Source organism: Prionailurus viverrinus, chromosome D1, assembly GCF_022837055.1.
Source record: "Prionailurus viverrinus isolate Anna chromosome D1, UM_Priviv_1.0, whole genome shotgun sequence".
Classification (NCBI taxonomy): Eukaryota; Metazoa; Chordata; class Mammalia; order Carnivora; family Felidae; genus Prionailurus; species Prionailurus viverrinus.
In genome coordinates this window covers 96,398,475-96,418,280 of record NC_062570.1, presented here as the reverse complement: position 1 = coordinate 96,418,280, position 19,806 = coordinate 96,398,475, and the positions used below count along the sequence as shown (strand labels likewise).

Below are 19,806 nucleotides of genomic sequence, written 5' to 3'. Positions count from 1 at the left end.
GTGAACAACATCAGCTCACCAGCAAGAACAGGTATACTCAAGTCTCCTGAATGTCAACAGGAAGCATATTACATGTATCAAGCTGGACTTTCAGAGCATCACTGAATCCATCGGAGAACACCAGAGTAATAAACAGAAAATAAACAGCATCTGAGGTCAGATCCACCCATAGTGATGGTAGTCAAACGCTTTGCTTTATTAAGGCGCCTGACTGCCTTTCCAGTGTTTTTTCATGGAGCAACAAGATTCACGGTTATAAATCTGAAGAAAATCCTGAGCTACTTGATTCTAAAACGTTCTACCCTAGTCTACAATGCTTCCAGAGATACCAAGCATGTGCAAATTTGAAAGTGTGCCTTCAATTAAAAGCGATGTGTTCTGGGGTACCTGGCTGCCTCGGTCGGTAGAGCATGTGACTCTTGATCTCAGGGTCAAGATTACTTAAAAATAAAAGCTTCAAGAATTATTTAATAAAAAGCAATATATGCCTAGGATATAAAGGAAGCCACCCCCAAGTACTTATCATGCAGTGTGTAAACCAATCACCAACACGCAAACACGTGCACTGCAGAATGGACAACTTGGCTTCAAATCCTGATCTTCTCTCACTAGCTATGAAACCATAGACAAGGGAAGTCATTTACCTAAGCCTCTGTTTCTTCCTCTGTACACCGGGGATAATAGAGCATAGCTCAGAGACAGATTAAACATAGACTATGTCAAGTGCCTGGAACACTTCAAGCATTCAATGGTATTTATTTTTTCCGGGATTGCCAATCGAAATAATTAACATTTCATACATAATTCCTCAAATGACGTGATACCGCAAAGCCTAAGAAAGGGACCTACTGTCAACAGACCCTAGTTACTCAAGCAGCCTTCAACCACTGGAGGTAACTAGACCAATCCTGTGTAGTTATCCACTGTAAAAACATAAATTATGCATCACACCTGATTTTCAGAATCCTTTGATTCTTGGAGCTTGGCTAAACAAAGCCAGTTTTGATGAATGGCTTTTCTACAAAAGAACCCCACCAACCCATAACCTTTCTAAGTCTTCACTGTCCACTAAATTAGGAAAACCTTGGAATATTACAGGGCCAAATGGAGTTCCATCAGCATCCAAAGCTGCAAAATCTCAGGGATCTGCTAATATAGATGTGCAGACAGCAAAATGCAGAGGTAAAAACCCTTTGCAAAATCTAAACTCACTCCACAGAATGGAATAGTATTCAGCAATGGTAAGAAATGAAGCACTGAAATATGCCACAACATGGGTGAACCTTGAAAACACTGTGCTAAATGAAAGGCAGCCACAAAATACTTCATATTGTAGGATCCCATTTATATGAAATATCCAGAATAAGTAAACGCACATAGACAGAAAGTAGATTAGTGGTTGACTAGGGCTTGAAGGGGTGAGGGTTGGGGGGTGACAGCTAACAGGTATAGGTTTTCTTTTAAGGAGGATGAAAACATTACAAACTTAAATTATAATGGTTATATTCACAACCTGTGAATATAATAAAAATATTGAACTATACACTTTAAATGGGTAACTTGTATGGTATGAATTATATCTCTATGAAGTTATTTTTTAAATCTCACTGGTTAGTGGATCCTTTATTCTTTTTTTTTTTTTCTTCTAATGTTTGTTTATTTTTGAGAAAGAAAGAGAGAGTGTAAGCAGGGGAGGAGGAGAGAGGGAGGGAGACACAGATTCCGAAGCAGGCTCCAAGCTCCAAGCTGTCAGCACAGAGCCTGATGCAGGGCTCAAACTCTCAAACCAGGAGATCATGACCTGAGCTGGTATCGGCCGCTTAACCCACTGAGCCACCCAGGCGCCCCAGTGGATCCTTTATTCTTTGCTGCTTGCAGCAATATCCTCTCCATTAAAAACTAAACACAAGAGCTCAGAGTGTGGTCGTGGGTTGAAAGTTATGAAGTATCTTGGCTTTAGAAGTATACTTACCTTGCCTTTCCATCTATCACCTCCACTTTATTTCAATATCAATCATTTTAGATGAATTGTATAATGGAAACTGCTTAAATAAATGCAAAATTTATCTATGCTTAAACCAAAGCCTACAGATTACATTCTTTATTTCTCCACAGCAACGACTGTTCTCTCCTTTATTTAGTACAAACTGACCACTTTTGTTAGCAATCTTCTTCTGATTATTTGCAACAGTGACCTTCCAACAACTAAAGCTCCACTTTCACAGGAGGTCTTTGTTCTCCTAAGAGATACAAGTATCGCATAACAATGACAGGCAATATTGGCAAAACCCTCTTTGCCGGTCCTAGTGAAATCAGCACAATTCCTAACTCGGGTGGAAATGGTACTGGAAAAGAAGCAGGGAAAAGAGATGACCTAACTCACAAAGGAGATAGATTAGAGTGTGGGCCAAGTAATGGATGGTCTTAAGACCCTAACTAGGAATATGTGATCTGAAATATTTTTACTAATTGCAAAGAATACCTGCTTTCGAGTTTTTACAAACTTTCAGGGTTTGTTTATTTCTTGTTGAGATATAATGACATAAAACATTATATTAGTTTCAAGTATACAAATCATGATTCGACAGTTGTATATATTGTGAAATGATCACCACAATAAGTGTAGGTAACATCCATCACCATAATAGTTACAGAATTTTTTTCTTGTGGTGACAACTTTTTTTTTTTTTAAGTAAGCTCTATGCCCAACGTGGGGCTTGAACTCATGACCCCAAGATCAAGAGTCACATGCTCTATCAACTGAGCCAGCCAGGCACCCCTTGCTGTGAGAACTTTCAAGATTTAATCTGTTGGCAACTTTCAGATTTCCAGTAAAGTATTATTAACTATAGTTGCCATGCTATACATACGATGTATTTATTTTTCCAAGCTTTTGTTTTTAAATTTAGAAAAGCTATGTGATCCATGCACCAGTTACTATAGGGAAAGACAAAAAAAAAAAAAAAAAAAAAAAATGGGACCCACACTCCCTCCCCTTCAGATTCTAAAATCTGAGAAATTAAACATACTCACACGAAGGAACTTAAGAATAACAAGAATAAAAACATATTATCAACTCAGTGCACATTACTACATAATACTTAAAATATTTAATAGGTTATGGAGAGGAAGATGTTAAATGTTAGTACCAGAAAGTAGATAATGCCTCCATAATACGGCCTGCTAACACCACTTATTCAAAGAAGGCTGCACAGGATTAAGATACCCATTTTAGGGGCGCCTGGGTGGCGCAGTCGGTTAAGCGTCTGACTTCAGCCAGGTCACGATCTCGCGGTCCGTGAGTTCGAGCCCTGCGTCGGGCTCTGGGCTGATGGCTCGGAGCCTGGAGCCTGTTTCCGATTCTGTGTCTCCCTCTCTCTCTGCCCCTCCCCCATTCATGCTCTGTCTCTCTCTGTCCCAAAAATAAATAAACGTTGAAAAAAAAAATTAAAAAAAAAAAAAGATACCCATTTTATAGAGGAAAAACTTATTAGTACTATTTACACACAAAAATTAATTCCAAAATCATAACTTTGGTTGAAAAAATTATCTAATTTTAATCTGTTTAACCCTAATTATTCAAGTGTCATCTCTGCTGCTTTCTTTGTCAAATTATTGCAGTTCATCCCTCCAACTGATACAAATAACCTGTTTAAGATGAGCTACGCTTAATTTTGTTTCTCAAAGATTCCCTGAATTTGGAGAGGTAAAGAAAATATTTTAAGATCCAGGCCACCACATACGTGTAATGCTACAAATAACAACTTGATCATTTCTTCTGCATAAGTACTTGAAAAAGAGATTTTTCTAACAATCCAAGGTAGACTGAACTCAACAAAGTGTCACTTAGACACTATGATCCTTTCAGTTATATCCCAGTGTTCTGGTTCAAATTTCACTTCTAAATCTTTTAAACATTTCCTTCAATTTATCAAATATCCTTCCTCTGGAACCAAATCTTTTCAATACTTTTACTATGAACTCACATATAGATGACTTTGATCATTAGAATTATTAGACACCAGGGTCAATTTTGGTTAAAAAAAATTATTAACATTACTCTTTGCTTACAAATCACAAAACTTCATCTTGATATAGAATTTCCTAATGCATTGGAATCTTGTGTAACTATTTCAAAAGTTCACAAGCAAGTTTTCCAAACAACAATCAAGAAATTGGGCAAGTCAATTGCAAAATCATAAACTTTATTATAATCAACTTGAGCACTTCACTTGTTTTTCAAGGAATATCAAAAAACACTAAATGATTTTTTAAAAATAAGTACTATAATGTGAATAGCCGCTTCACATCATGGACAGAACTCATACAGATCCATTCCTACTTGAGATGTGTTCTGTTTATGTGGCTGTCCCAAAAGGTTAATTTCTTACATCTTATGTTTAAATGTTTTTGAATGAATAAAGACTATGTTGTTACATTATTTGTCTACCTTACATGAGCCTAGTCTGAAGGCAAACCCCTAACTATCCCAAAATTCAATAAAATGCTCGGTCAAGTGAACATTCAATCATAAACCAGCAGAATAAATCATTACAGAGAACAACCATAGCACACTACTTGGTTTAAAAAAACAAAAACAAAAACAAAAAAAAAACCCAGAGGCGCCGCTGACTTGGCTGAGGGTCAGACTCTTCATGTCGGCTCAGGTCCTGATCCCAGAGTCGTGGCTCAGAGGTAGGATCAGAGTCAGAGTCAGGCTCAGCGCTGGGTGTGTGGCCTGCTTAAGATTCTCTCTCCCTCCCTCTGCCCCTCCCCGTTCGTGCTCTCTTTTTCTAAAATAAATTTTAAAAAAATTTTTTTAAAGTTTAAGCCCAAAGAAATGAAAAATACAGAAACAAAAAATATAGATAAAAAGCCAGTGCACAACTTCCCTGCAGGTAATTTTCCCAACTTCTCCAATCCGACCTTTCTCTTTCATTTTTAAAATCCTCCAACTGAATGGAACTAGATCCATGTGCTTAGCTCTTAGTGGGAATACTTTTTGCTACAAATGTTCTTCTGCAAAAAGTATTTCTGATTGTTAGAGAGCAAGTTACCGTTTTGCAGAAGCAATACTTACGTTACACATTAAGACTCCAGAAAAGTTTAAGGAGGATTTTTTTTTTAAATTGCAAATGATACGAAATAGGCCGAATCCAAGTAACTAGAGAGAGGTAAGGTTCCAAAAAGCAGAAAGACTTCTGAAATTCTATGTCCTTCTCGTCCACCCTCCCCCCCAAAAAAGTCAACAAAATGCTTTCATCGTCAGCACGGGGCCATTATTCAGGTCAAGCGAAAAACTTTACTTTAAAAACACTCGTTAGGGGCTAACGAAGGTGCGTACACCGTGACTGGGGAGGCAGCAAGGTGACTGACTCCCGGCCATGAACCAGGAATGGCTTAAAGGACACAAGCCCCTGGCAGTTCCGGCCAGATTGCTCCCGCACCCACCAAGTGGCACTTCAGATTTCGCTGAGCTGGGCCAACAACGTATTAAGTATTTAAAACCTCTACAAGTCTAGGCAAGCCAGTAGCTTACTAATGGGGTCAGGGGAGTACGCGGGACGCAGGAGCTTCAGGAAGGACAGGGGACCTGGAAAGGGGAAGGCCCGGCGCTGGTCACCACCCGCCAGGCCCCGGCCCGGAGCAGCGCGAGCCGCCGCAGAGGCGAAGGGGCCGGCAGCGCTGGACTGCACTCACCTGCCCATTCTCCGAGCCCGGGTCCGACCCCTACCTCGTGACTCAAACCCCAGACCCGAAGGGCCGTGAAGAGCGAGCACGAGATGCGCAGGGCCAGGTAGGCCACGGTGCCTGCGCCCACCCAGTACAGGAAGCCAGCGGCAGGAAGAGCGCTCTCCATGGCCTTCAACTAGGCCTTACTACCTTCGTGAATGAAAAAAACGAATGAATGAATCCAGGAAGAAGCGCCTGCCCGTGACGGTGAGGACGACACTAACAGGCGCTGCTCCTGCGCTTCTTTCGGCCTAAACCCCGCCCACGGCGCCATATCCGTGCCGCCATTGGTGGTCTAGCGTTCCGTCTGTGCTTAGTGCGTCAGCCATTGGCTGATTCCAGTTTCGCTACCCCGCCCATGTCCCCCCTGGCGTGCCCCCGGCCGCGTTTCCGTTCTAAGACTCCTGATCGTTCGCCTGCCAATCAAGCTTCAGCCCCGCCCAGCGCACCACCACGCCCCCAGGATTCCACCAGAGGGCGGCGTGTCTCACCCCACCAATTCGCCCAGGTCTCTCATTGGCTGCAGCAGTCCTCACGACTACGGAAGACAGCGCTCCGATTGGCCAGTGAGACAGCCTCGTTTGAGCTCGGGATTTAGGAGGGAATGGGGTCTGAGAAGCCACGAGTGAATGGAAAGGTGGTAGTAAGAAGTGGGCGTGGAGTCATGGTTTTATTTTCACCTCTTTATTAAACACTTCTTTTTCATTGTTAAATGTGCCGTTATTGTTCCCATAAACTTTTCCGAATAAAGGCTTGCATCTCCCGTTTCTATGCCTTCCACCCAGCGCATCTTCCCTCAGGTTACAGGCACTTACTGTGGACCTTCTAAATGCTCCCTTCCGCCCTGAGCATTAAACAGCACAGTTCCCAAGGTCTTGGAGTTCAAAGCAAATAACTACACGGACTCAAACAACTATAATGCACAGTGGCAGAAGAGCTGTAAGATGAATGAAAAATGGAGGAATACAGCTTGATGAATAAGTAGTTTGGGGAAGGGACTCCTTGTTTAACTGGACCTTAAAGGACAATAGAGATGTTTCTTTTATTCTCTTTTTAATTTACATTTTCTGTGAGGAGAGATGGGTGCGAGGGGACACAAAAGTGTGCGGTCCTAGTAGAGATAAGAAAACTACCTCAGCAAAGTTAAGTATAAGAAATTGTGTAATGCAACTCTCATCGCCCCATCAAGAGTTGTTTCTTTTTCTGGCATGGATTTGAGTTCATGTAAGACACCTACAATTTTTCCTAACCAGTAGAGACTGCTGATTCAAGACTGGAGATTTTCTTTTTTTTTAAAAAAAAGGCAGGAATTTAAGGGTAATAATTCTGAGGGTCAACGGTTAACTTGAAGTAAAGGTCATAATTTTCTAATATTTAGTTTAAGAGCCTTCTCTCTCCCTGCCCAACCACACCCTCCCACTCTTTTTCTACTCTCTTATAAAAGTATAACCTTAAGGCTGCTACTGTTTTTTATAAACCATCAACTGAATTCAGCCAAGGGATTTGAGCAGGCACATTTTATATTAATTGAATTTGATATCTTTGGCTGAGGCTGCCTGTCCAATTCAGTGAAATCCCACCATGCCTCCCTCTCAGCCTCTCCCTTTTGCCAAAGTCTTCATGTGCCATATAGCTGCAAATGTATATATCCTGATTCATCATGGCTCATCTGCTAAGGGCCCTCCAAATATTCATGCTCCTTAGACTAGGGCAGAAGGGGGGCACCTGGGCAGATCAGTAGGTTTCAACTCGAGTCATGATCTCACAGTCTGTGAGGTGGAGCCCTGAGTCCAGCCCCACCTTGGGCTCCACGCTGGATTCTCTCTCCTTCTATCAAAATAAATAAACTTAAAAATTTTGTATTAAAAAATAGAATAGGGCATTAGGAGGGAAAGAGAAGTATAAACTAATAATACAGGGGCACATGGCTGGCTCAGTAGGAAGAGCGTGTGACTCTTTTTTTTTATGTTTATTTTTGAGAGACAGTGAGCGTGGGGGAGGGGCAGAGAGAGAGGGAGACACGGAATCCAAAGCAGGCTCCAGGTTCCTAGCTGTCAGTCAGCACAGAACCCGACACGGGGCTGGAACTCACAAACCATGAGATCATAACCTGAGCTGAAGTCCGATGCTTCACCGGCTGAGCCCCCAGGGCGCGCCATGAGAGTGTGTGACTCGATCTCAGGGTTGTAAGTTTGAGCCCCACGTTGGGTATAGAGATTATTTTAAAATCTTAAAAAAATAAACTGACAATGTGTACTTTTGATGCATTTTTATGTCTGTCTATGACCCCCACTAGAACTTAAAATATTGCGAACACGATGTTGTGAATCCATAGAATGTAGAACAGTGCCTGGATCCTAGAGACACTCTAGGATGTGTCAAATAAATGGAAGTGAAGATGCATTCATTCAACAAATATTATGTCCTTATGTACCAGAAACTGAGCTAGGTACTGGATATACAATAGTGAGCAAATGGTCAATTGTTAGTCCTCATCCTGCTCTACCATTCAACAATGGGTACCACTGTTATCCTCAACAGCTGATCCTTCCCAGAATCCTTAAGTGGCCCCTCATCATGCTGGCCTCTATATGATGCAGTGCCCTTGGGCTCAGACCCCAGGTCTCTTTATTTCTCTCCGCAGTCTCCCTACATGATTTTATCCCATCCCTTGGTTTTAAATATCAACTGTAAGTTGATGAATTCCTAATGTCTCTAGGCAGGCTCAACTTCTGCTCAGAGGTGTATATAAACATGTAATCTCTACCTGCCTACTCAACATCTTCATTCAGATGTAAAATAAAAATAGACACCTCAGGGGCGCCTGGTTGGCTCAGTTGGTTAAGCATCCAACTTCAGCTCAGGTCATGATCTCACAGTTTGTGAGTTCAAGCCCTGTGTCGGGCTCTGTGCTGACAGCTGAGAGCCTGGAGCCTGCTTCGGATTCTGTGTCTCTCTCCGCCCCTCCCCTGCCCACTCTCTGTCTCTTTCTCTCTCTCTCTCTCTCTCAAAAATAAATAAACATTGAAAAAAATTTTTTAAAAATAAACATCTCAAGGGAAACGTGTTCAAAGCGGAATCCATCCCCATCAAACACACACACACACACACACACACACACACACACATACACACACACACACATACACACACACACCTCGTCTTTTCTTCCAATCTGTTAAAGGCACCACTATTTACTGGCTTTCTAAGGTGTAAAACCTAGGGGTCAACCTAGATTTTTTTTCTTTGCATTTCATTCCCACCTTCAATTCTTCAACAAGTCTTGTTCACACTATCTCCAAAATATATCTTGACTGATCACTACTCCCCACTTCTGCTACTAACAACCTAATCCAAACGACAAGCATTTCTTGCCTGGAATATGGGAATAGCCTCCTCCTAACTGGTCTCCTTGAATCTGTCGTGGGGTTTGTTCTCTGTGCAACTTGAGTGGGTTTTTTTCCCCCAGTAGATTAGATATCATTTCTTCTGCTCAAATCCCTTCAATGACTTTATAAATCAGATTAAAAACAAAATCCTCCAAGACTCGTTTCTCTGCCCTCACCTCTCCAGCAGCATCGATCACGCTCTCCTGTGTTCACTTGATTCCAGCCACACCTCTTGCATTTCCTCAAATAAGTCAAGTTCACTGCAGTCTCAGAGCAGTTCTATTTCCTGTTCTCTTCCCAGAACCTCTTACCCTCTATCTCCTAAAGCTCACTTCTTTATATTATTTGGGCCTCTGTTCACACAATCTCCCACTTAAAGTGGTTTTCTCTGATGGACCTACATGAATAGACCAAATAGCCTCCTCTCCTTTGCCCCCTCACTACTTATCTTTTTACCCTAATTTATTTTCCTTGTAACACTTAATGCTTTCAAAGTGTTTGATTACTTGGGTTTTGTCCATCTTCCCAGTAACGTAAGATCATGAAGACAATAACCTTTTCTTGTTAACCACTGTATGTTCACCTAAGATGTGCATCTAAGAGTAACTGACACTTGGTAGGTATGCAATAAATACCCATGGAGTGAATGAATGATGAATAAATGAAAATAGCTGGAGAGGCAGACATTAAGTACATTTCCAATTGATTATATGCTAAAAATTGTAATGAGTACAAAGAAGAAAAGAATAGGGCTTAAGGAAAGAGGATAAAGGGAGGACCTAATTTTCATGGGAAGAGAAGACTGCCCAGAAAGGTCTAAGGCAGTGACCTTCAAAAGGACTTTCAAAAGGAAGTGACTTTTGAGCTGGGATCTAAGGTTAAGTAAAAATAAACTTGGCAGAGGAAGGCCGGGTAGAGGAAAGGAGAGAGCAACAAATACCCACTAAGGGTTTGGTTGTGATTTTGAAGAACACACACATGTGCCTCCAGGACCTACCACACCAACTGACATAAAAATAAACAGACAATAAAAAATAATTGTTGATTTTGGATTTTTTTTAATAAACAAGGACACGTACCGTAGAAATTGACTTTTGGGGCACCTGGCTTGCTCAATAAGTTAGGTGTCCAACTTGAGCTCGGGTCATGATCTCACAGTTGGTGAGTTCGAGCCCCATGTCGGGCTCTATGCTGACAGCTCAGGGCCTGGAGCCTGCTTTGGATTCTATGTCTCCCTTGCTCTCTGCCTCTCCACTGCTCACACTCTGTCTGTCTGTCTCTCTCTCAAAAATAAATTTAAAAAAGAAAAAAAAAGTAAAAAAAGAAATTGACTTTCTACTGTTGTTAGAATTCATATTGAGTATGGTATTTTTACTGAGGGAATGTTGAAGACTGAAACCACCTCATTTTGGTAGCCATTTTTTTCCCTATAATGTCTGAGCAATTAACAGGAATAATCTTTATTAAAAATGCACACATTTTTTCTGATCACCTCAGCCTTTTATGAATATTAACTATTCTATTGATTAGAAGAACAGTAGCATCACAGAGTGAAATGATCTATGCCAGAGTAAGCCCTTTGGGTTCCAGATGGTTATAGACTTTTGGAATTGAACCGCAGTCCTTTGTCTATGGATAAATTTTATGAACCGCTTAAAAACTCTAATGCATACAGGAACCCTTAATGATGGTCTACTCCTATTCAGCAGTATTCCATGCTAAAATTTAATGTACAGACCAGGGTTTCCAGAGATTTGCAGAGCCATCCTAACCAAACATATGGAACCATTAATAACTTTCCAAAGAGGAAGGACTACTATAAAACTTCAGGCTTTGGTGTCAGATAAACCTGGGACCAGATCCCAACTCCACCTCTTATTGGCTGTATGATCTTGTACAGATTTAGCTATTAAGCATTAAAATTTTACAACAGTAAAATGGGACAAGACCATATAAGCATTTAGCAGTGATTGGCAGAGAGGCATTAAGTGTTCAGTGGGGTAGGTACTATTCTTACCCCATTTTACAGATGAAGAAAATGAGGCTTAAAACATTTCAGTAACTTTCGTATGGACATATAGAGAGTAAGTGGCAGAATTGGGATTTCAGCTAAAAAGGTGTGGTTATGAAATTGTGTCTCATATGAAATTTGAGCTCAACTAGCTCAGAGAAGGCAACATAAAAAAAAAATGATTAACAGAGAGTAGAAGAGTTTCTAGAAATAATTGGCCATTTTACAAGTAACATACTCAGACACAACCACATTAAATTTCAGTCTCATTTATTTCAAAGACTTAGAGTTCAGAACAGTCTTTAATCTGGAGAAAATGTGAATCAACAACATTGAATCATATTAGTATACAGATGGTCCCATTTAATTTTAAATTCATTTTCAGTATTTCTGTAAATTGAGTTTCAGATCAAATTTACATGATGAAATCAGGAGTAGTTCAATACAATGAAAGAAAATTCCATAATTAGGGAATTTCATAGAAGCTAGGAATTTTTAAGAATACCATGACAACAAAGCTGAATCCTTCATTTGGCCATGTAATAAAACTTACATATTTTTAACAGTTCTGTCTTCTTCTATTTCATCTTCATTTAAGCATAGCTCAAAACATTGCACTTAATCTCTCCTTTAAATTCAGGCGAGAAGGTGTTCAATCCTAGAATTAAAAAAAAAAAAGTGCATGATGAACTAACACATTTAAAAGAAACTGAATTTTGGGGGCACCTGGGTATCTCAGCTGATTGGATGACTGACTTCGGCCTAAGTCATGATCTCCCCATTCCCAAGTTCAAGCCCTGCGTCGGGCTCTGTGCTGACAGCTCAGAGCCTAGAGCCTGTTTCAGATTCTGTCTGTCTGTCTGTCTCTCTCTCTCTCTCTCTGCCCTTCCCCCATTCGTATTGTTTTGTCTCTCAAAAATAAATAAACATTAAAAAAAATTTTGATAAAAGAAACTGAATTTTTTGGCATGAGAAATTGGGAGATTTCCAACAGGTTAATACTTAATTTCTTTAAAAAATAATATTACCATAAGACATGCACATTCACATTTATTATGCCGCAATACTGCATTAGCATTTTCAAACTTGACTTCACATACATTATCCCATTCGAATGTCATGGTAGCACTGCCATTTTTCCAAAAAGGAAAAAAAACGCATGAAGATGAACTCTTGCCTAAAAAAACTAAAGCCAGTCATTTTGAAACAAGTGATTAAAACATATGTTTTAATGTTATTTTTTAGTTTCAAAAGCTCACAGAAGTATATAAAGTGAAAAAGTAGCCCACTCCATTTCTGATCCCCACAGATGGCACCTGGCAACTTGGAGTGCATTCTTCCATTTCTTTTTCTACGTAAATATAAAGCTATATGATATATACAACATACACACACTTTTTAAATTTTTTTTAAGTTTATTTTGAGCGAGAGAGAGAGCATGAGCAGAGAAAGGGCAGAGAGAGAGAGAGAGAGAGAGAGAGAGAGAGAGAATCCCAAGTGAACTCTCTACTCTCAGCACAGAGCCTGACATGGGGTTCAAATTCACAAATGGTGAGATCATGACCTGAGCCCAAATCAAGAGTCAGATGCTTAACCAACTGAGCCACCTACATGCCCCTGCACACACGTTTTTTAAAGTAAAAACTGTGATCATACAAACATACTCCAACAACTTTCTTTCTCCACTCAATATACCATCAAAACTACCATGGTGAGTGGTGCCTAGCTGGCTCAGGCATAAAAGCATGTGACTTTTTTTTTTTAATGTTTATTTATTTATTTTTAGAGAGAGAAAGTGTGAGCAGGGGGAGGCAGAGAGAGAGAGAGAGAGAGACAGAGTGAATTCCAAGCAGGCTCCGCACTGTCAGCACAGAGCCCAATAGAACCCAGAAGAGCCCTACGAAGGGCTCGATCTCATGAATTGTGAGATGATGACCTGAGCCAAACTCAAGCATCTGAGGCTTAACCCACTGAGTCACCCAGTTGTCCTATAAGCATGCAACTCTTGTTCTTGGAGTTGTGAGTTCCATCCCCACATTGGGTGTAGAGATTACTTAAATAAACAAACACACTTTAAAAAAAATACCATGGTGAAAACTTGACATATCAATATTGTGCATTAACTGGATTTCTTTATTGCGCCAACAGATCTATTAATCACTCCAACAACCTTACCCCCTCTTTCACTTAAAATAAATTAGTGCCATGGTGAACAAATCAATTCAAAATTAAGTGAAAAGGAAAATAAACAATATACTTCATCAATATCATACTTTCAGCCAAAAATAACATAACATTAGATGGTAATACAAGCAAACTAAAGCAAAGAACATTAGGGAATTTCAGGGGAAGTTTTTATTCCTCTGAATTCTTACTTTGCAATGGACTCAGGATTTGCTATCTTTACTCATGTTTTTTCTAAAATTTCTAGCTACTTTAATATTTATTACTTTTGCCTAGTTTTCTTTCTTCCTCTTATGATATTTGTAAATATATTTGACACAGGGGCGCCTGGCTGGCCCTGTCAGTAGAGCATGCAACTTTTGATCTTGGGGTCATGAGTTCAAGTCCCACATTGGGTGCAGAGATTACATACTTGATACATGCAAAAGATTACATGAAATACATAAGTTAGTTATAAATCATAATATAATGAAAAACTATAAACTCACCATCCAACTCAAGAACCAAAAAACTAAGAACATATATAGACATATACATACATGTAAATAATTTATCACAAAGTTACATGAATTAATAATATATTGTTCGCTTTTGCTGATTTTTGAGATCTATTGAAAACCATAATACAGTAGGGTACGCAATCTTGATATCCCCTCCAGGACCAAGACATTTATTTGCAGAGTTCTGGTTGCTGAGTTCCAGTTGTGTTCCTCTATGGAATTGTTCTTGGCTGAAGGGAGCTTCTTTTCCCCTTTCACATGGGCAGACTGCATCCAATGCCTAGTTAAAGCAGAAATACAAATTCCTGGCCCACTTATCCCAACTATGGACATCTGTGAGGCCATCCTACCTTCAGAGCCCTGTGTGGCATCATCCCAGGCTTCTGTTACTCCTGAGTCACAGTTCAACTTCTCCCTCAGCTTAATCCCAATTCCCTTCCTCCCTTACTGATGCTGTTTCCCAGAGTACTCCATAAATAAATCCCCTGCAAGCAAATCTCAGTCTCAGAGTCTGTTTCCTGGGAAACCTGACTATATGGGTTTGTGTCCCCCAAAAGATATGCTGAAATCCTAACTCCCCTCACCCCCACCTATGAATGTGGTCTTATTTGGAAATAGGGTCTTGGCGGATGTAATCAAATTAAGATAAGGTGAGACTAAATTAGGGTGGGCCTTAAATCCAATGACTGTATCCTTATGTGGACAGGGAGATTTGGAGTTACACAGAGAGACAGAGGAAAGAAGGTCCTATGAGCTGGAGAATGTAGTGGTATAGCCACAAACTGAAAAATGTTAAGGATTGCCAACAACCACCAGAAAACAGAAGAGGCAAGGAAGAATTCTTCCCTAGAGCCTTCAGAAGGAGTATGACCCTACCCATACCTTGATTTAGCCAACAGACTGAGAGAGAATTAATTTTTATTCTTTAAAGCCACCTAGTTTATCAATCTGCATTGTAGCCCTAAAGAAACTCATCTATAGACCTATGAACTGTACTTGGGTAGTCGTCTGGGTCTTGCTTTTTTACTCAACATCACGTTTCTAAGAATTATCCATGTTGTTTACTATAGCTGTAGTTCTCTATTTCTTTTTTCTTCCATGTCAGTGGCAGTATCTCATCAGAGACATATTGATAATATATACATGAAAAACTATTCTTTCTAAAATGATTATGCTCCTGTTTCAGGGTCCAGTCTTTTTGTTTGTGTTCATTTTATTTATTTCCATTTTTTGAAATAATTTCTGTATAAGTTTTAATATTCATTACATAACTACCTTTGTATGTGTAAGTGTGTGTTAGGCAAAACATCGATACTCCCCACACTTAAGGAGATCCACATCATAACTACTGGAACCTGTGAATGCTACTTTATAGGACAACGTACTGTGATGATATGACTAAGTTAAGGACCTCGAGATGGGGAGATTTTCCAGGTGAGCTTAACCTAAGAACATGGGTTCTTAAAATTGGAGAACCTGTCACAACTTTGGTCAGAAAAGGAGATACAGCCATGGGAGAATGGTCAGAGACCTGCAGTGATGCTGGCTGGAAGAAGGAGGAAGGGGTCAGTGACCCAGAGAATGTGGGCAGCCTCTAGAAGCTGAAAAGAAGCAAGGAGACAAACTCTTCCCTACAATCTCTGAAAGGAACGTTTTAACTTTAGTCCAGTGAGTTCTTTCTGGTAATCCTAACCTAAAGAATTGTCAGATATTAAGTGTGTGTTGCTTTAAGTCACTAATTTGTGGGAATTTGTAACAGCAACAATAGAAAACTAATACTGTGCATGGATATATCCTAAGGAAGTGTACCTGACTCTGGCCCCTGCCCTCTCTTGTTACTGAGCTCAAAGCCATAAGGGCCTACCCTATGGTCTTCAAAAGCACCAAAGTTCATCCTACAGCATCCATACTTAAACTCCATAAAGGTCTACTTTTTTCATTCACCAATGTAGTCCTGATAAATGTACAGTAGGCTCTCAATAAGCATTCATTAAGTGAACCAATGGATTATTGGGTTGTTTTGTTTTTGTTTTGTTTTGTTTTGTTGAGAGAGAGAGAGAGAGAGAAAGAGAGAGAGAGAATCTTAAGCACACTCTACACTTAGCATGGAGCCTGAAACAGGGCTTGGTACCACAACCTTGGGATCATGAATTGAGCTGAAATTGAGAGTTGGACACTCAATGGCCTGAGCTGCCCAGGCACCCCTGAATGGATTACCGTTGAAGAAAAGAGTAAAAATTAGTGGCAGGGAGCAATAACTTCCAGTTGAAAAAATCAGTCACCACTTAAAAAACTATATAGCTTGGGGTGCCTGGGTGGTTCAGTCGGTTAAGCCTCTGACTTCAGCTCAGGTCATGATCTTGCAGATCACTAGTTCAAGCCCTGCGTCGGGCTCTGTGCTGACAGCTCAGAGTCTGGAGCCTGCTTCAGATTCAGTGTCTCCCTCTCTCTCTTTCTGCCTGCCCCCTGCTCATGCTCTGTCTGTCTCTCTCAAAATAATAATAATAATAATTAAAAATTTTTAAACTATATAGCTTATCTGTTGGCTCTATTTTTCTCTTCAGTTATAACTCATGGAGTTTTCCTATATAGAACCAAGAACCGAAATTGTGAAACAATGGAAAGAGCCACGTTTTATTGTCCCAGCTGCCCGAAACTAGTTTGTTTGCTGTCCGCAGTGGGAAAAGCAAGCTGTTAAAAGTAGTGAACTATCAGTTACTATTTGTCATCCCAGGTAGGCCATGTGGTAAGTCTCCAACTTCATTGCCACCTCTTACTCAAGAATGATGGCACCTTTGGAAAACTACCTCATGTTACCCAGTTTATATATAGGACATGGAAAAAAATCAGAATACCTGTTACACTTCTCTGAGATAGATATCATTAGTGGCCTATGTTCACTTTATCTATATAGGGGATCTAAACAGATTTACCTATCTCTAGTGCCCTTCTAGTTTTCTTTATTTTGCATTATGAGAATTTTAATAAACTTCCTCAAATCTTCTTTGAAACAAGGTAAAAAGGTGGAGAAATAAGCGGCCTGCCTTTCCTAACACCCCAGTATTGAGGGAACTGAGGGAGAAGCATGCCTAGTGGCTGTAGGGCTAAAGCACTAGCTGGACTGCTGTGTAAGAGCAGTGGGGAGGGGAGGGAGGTGACGCCTCAGGCAGCTGCTGGCTGCATGCAACCACAAAACCTCCTTGGTGTACAATGAACTACTTTTATTTCTCACTCCCAAGTCCGTGGGTAGACTAGGGTTTGGCTGATACAGGCTGGCATCAGCTGGGTTTTGCTCCCAGCCATGGGCTGGGCTTACGTCTGCTCTGTTTCTCAATCATCTGGGATCACCCAGGTCAGAAAATAACTCTGGAGAACTCATTATCATATATATTGCAAAATATTTCATCAACAGAATCTTCTTTTCCAGTAGTAGAAGGAAAAAAACAAGCCCTTAGTTGTGTGACCTTGGATAATTCTGGTATTTAGTAAGCTCACATATAAAATGGGAATGACAAATAATGCCCACCCTTCAGAGAAGGTAGAGATGACAACCAAGAAATCCCTAGGGACCTACTGGATTTATCTGTCTACTAGTGAGTGGTAAATGGACTATTGCTTTACCTCATCCTCGTCAATAGTAGTTATTGTTAAACTTTTTTCTCTGTCAATTCTACAAGTGAAAAAAAAAGTTATCTCATTTCCAAATGTGTTTTCCACCACCACCAAGCAATTAAATGAACTCAATTTGGATGTTATGTGGTGATGGCATTAGGTCCCAGGAGACCACTCCCCATTCAGATACCAGTTCCAAGTCCAGGTTGTCCCCTGTGCTTCTGACCAACTGGCTGTAACTGGAGGTCCCCAAGACTCCCTCCTGGGGTTCTATTAATTTGTAGAACAGCTCACAGAACTCAGGAAAACAGTTTATTTACTAGGTTACCAGTTTATTAGGAAAGGATATAAGTCAGGAACAGCCAGGTGGAAAACACACATAGGGGAAGATAAGATATGTGGGAAGGGACGTGGTGCTTCAGTGCCCTCTCTAGACATGCCACCCTCCCAGCACATCCACATGGTCAGCAACCTGGAAGATCCCTGAACCCCATACTATTGGGTTTCTTATGAAAGTTTCATTACTTAGGCACAATTGATTAAACCATTGGCCATTGGCAGTTGATTCAACCTCCAGCCCCTGTCTTCTCTCCAGAGGTAGGGTGAGGGATGGGACTGAAAGTTCCAACCCCCTAATGCCAGTTGGCTCCCCTGACAACTAGCCCCATTCCTAAGCGTTCTTCAAAACTCACCTCATTAACATAAACTTAGACGTGGCTGAAAGGGCCTGTTATGAACAACAATACACTCCTTTCACCTTTATGACTATGGTGTTATTTCAGGAACTGATCACATAAGTCCAAATATTATGACAAAAGAGGCTCCCATTGCTCTTTTTCCTTAGGAAATTCCAAGGGCTTGGGGAGCTCTGAGTCAATAAGAGTGGATAGAGACCAAATATGTGTTTCTCACCATAAATCACAATATTACACATTGTCCTAATTTGCATGTTTTTGAGACTGAAGTTTTCTTCATATGCTTATTTGCCATTTATACATTTCTCTTGCACACTGCTTGCTCACTTAGTATATTCCTCTTTTTCCTAGTGATTTATAAAAGCCTATTACAAGGTTATTTGTATAAGATTATTAAACCTTTTAGAAATGCATTTACCTTTTTGTTGCAGATAATTTCAAACATATAAAAATGTAGCCGGGATAATATAATAAACTCCTATGCATAATGAACTTTCATAACTATCAACTCATGCCCAATCTTGTTTATACAACTATCCACTTCTCCTTTCCTATATTATGTTTTAAAGTAATCTTATGCCCAATGTGGGGTTCAAACTCATGGCCCTGAGATCAAGAGTCGCATGCTCTGGGGTGCCTAGGTGGCTCAGTCAGTTAAGTGTCCCACTCTTGATTCCGGCTCAGGTCGTGATCCGAAGGTTCATGAGTTCAAGCCCCACACTGTGAGTGTAGAGCCTGCTTGGATTCTCTCTTTCTCTGCCCCTCGCCCACTGGCACACTCTCTCCCTCTCTCAAAATTAAATAAACTTTCAAAAAAAAGAGTCACATGCTCCATCTACTGAGCCAGTGGGGTGCCGACTCTCCTGAATTATTTTGAACCAAATCACAGAAAACATAATCATTTTACCTATAAATATTTCTGCATGTATCTCTTAAATTATAAGGGGCTCTTTAAAAAATTTATTTTTAATTAATTTATTTAAATTCAAGTTAGTTAACATATAGTGTATTATTGGTTTCAAGAGTAGAACCCAGTGATTCATCACTTACATATAACACCGGATACTCATCTCAACAAGCATAAGGGGATCTTTTTTAAAAACAAAACTGTAATACCATTATTCCACTTAAAAAACTAACAGTATTCTTTAAATTTTTTTTTCAACGTTTTTTATTTATTTTTGGGACAGAGAGAGACAGAGCATGAACGGGGGAGGGGCAGAGAGAGAGGGAGACACAGAATCGGAAACAGGCTCCAGGCTCTGAGCCATCAGCCCAGAGCCCGACGCGGGGCTCGACCTCACGGACCGCGAGATCGTGACCTGGCTGAAGTCAGACGCTTAACCGACTGCACCACCCGGACGCCCCAAAAATTAACAGTATTCTTACCATCAAATATTCCCAACTTTTTGTCTTATTAATGTCTTTTAAAATTATTTTGTTTATTTATTTAAGTTTGTTTATTTATTTTGAGAGAGACCAAGAGAGCGTGAGCAGGGGAGGAACAGAGAGAGGAGAGAGAATCCCAAGCAGGCTTCTTGCTCAGTGCGGAGTAGGGTGTGGGGCTTGATCCTACAACCCTGAGATCATGCCCTGAGCCAAAATCAAGAGTTACCCTTAACGACTAAACCACCCAGGTGCCCCACAAATAGACCTTTTTTAAAAAAAGACATTAAGGGGTG

General features: G+C 40.4%; 1 protein-coding gene across 1 annotated transcript in view; it reads right to left on the bottom strand.

The window, feature by feature from the left end:
• The window catches only part of HSD17B12 (hydroxysteroid 17-beta dehydrogenase 12), a 167,614-nt gene extending 161,625 nt beyond the window's left edge, over window positions 1-5,989 (bottom strand). The window contains exon 1 of the mRNA XM_047878031.1: window positions 5,701-5,989. Within this exon, the coding sequence (XP_047733987.1) occupies window positions 5,701-5,860 (160 nt within the window). The 5' untranslated portion in view covers window positions 5,861-5,989. The remainder of the gene's footprint in view (window positions 1-5,700) is intronic.
• Between the last annotated feature and the right edge of the window lie 13,817 nt (window positions 5,990-19,806).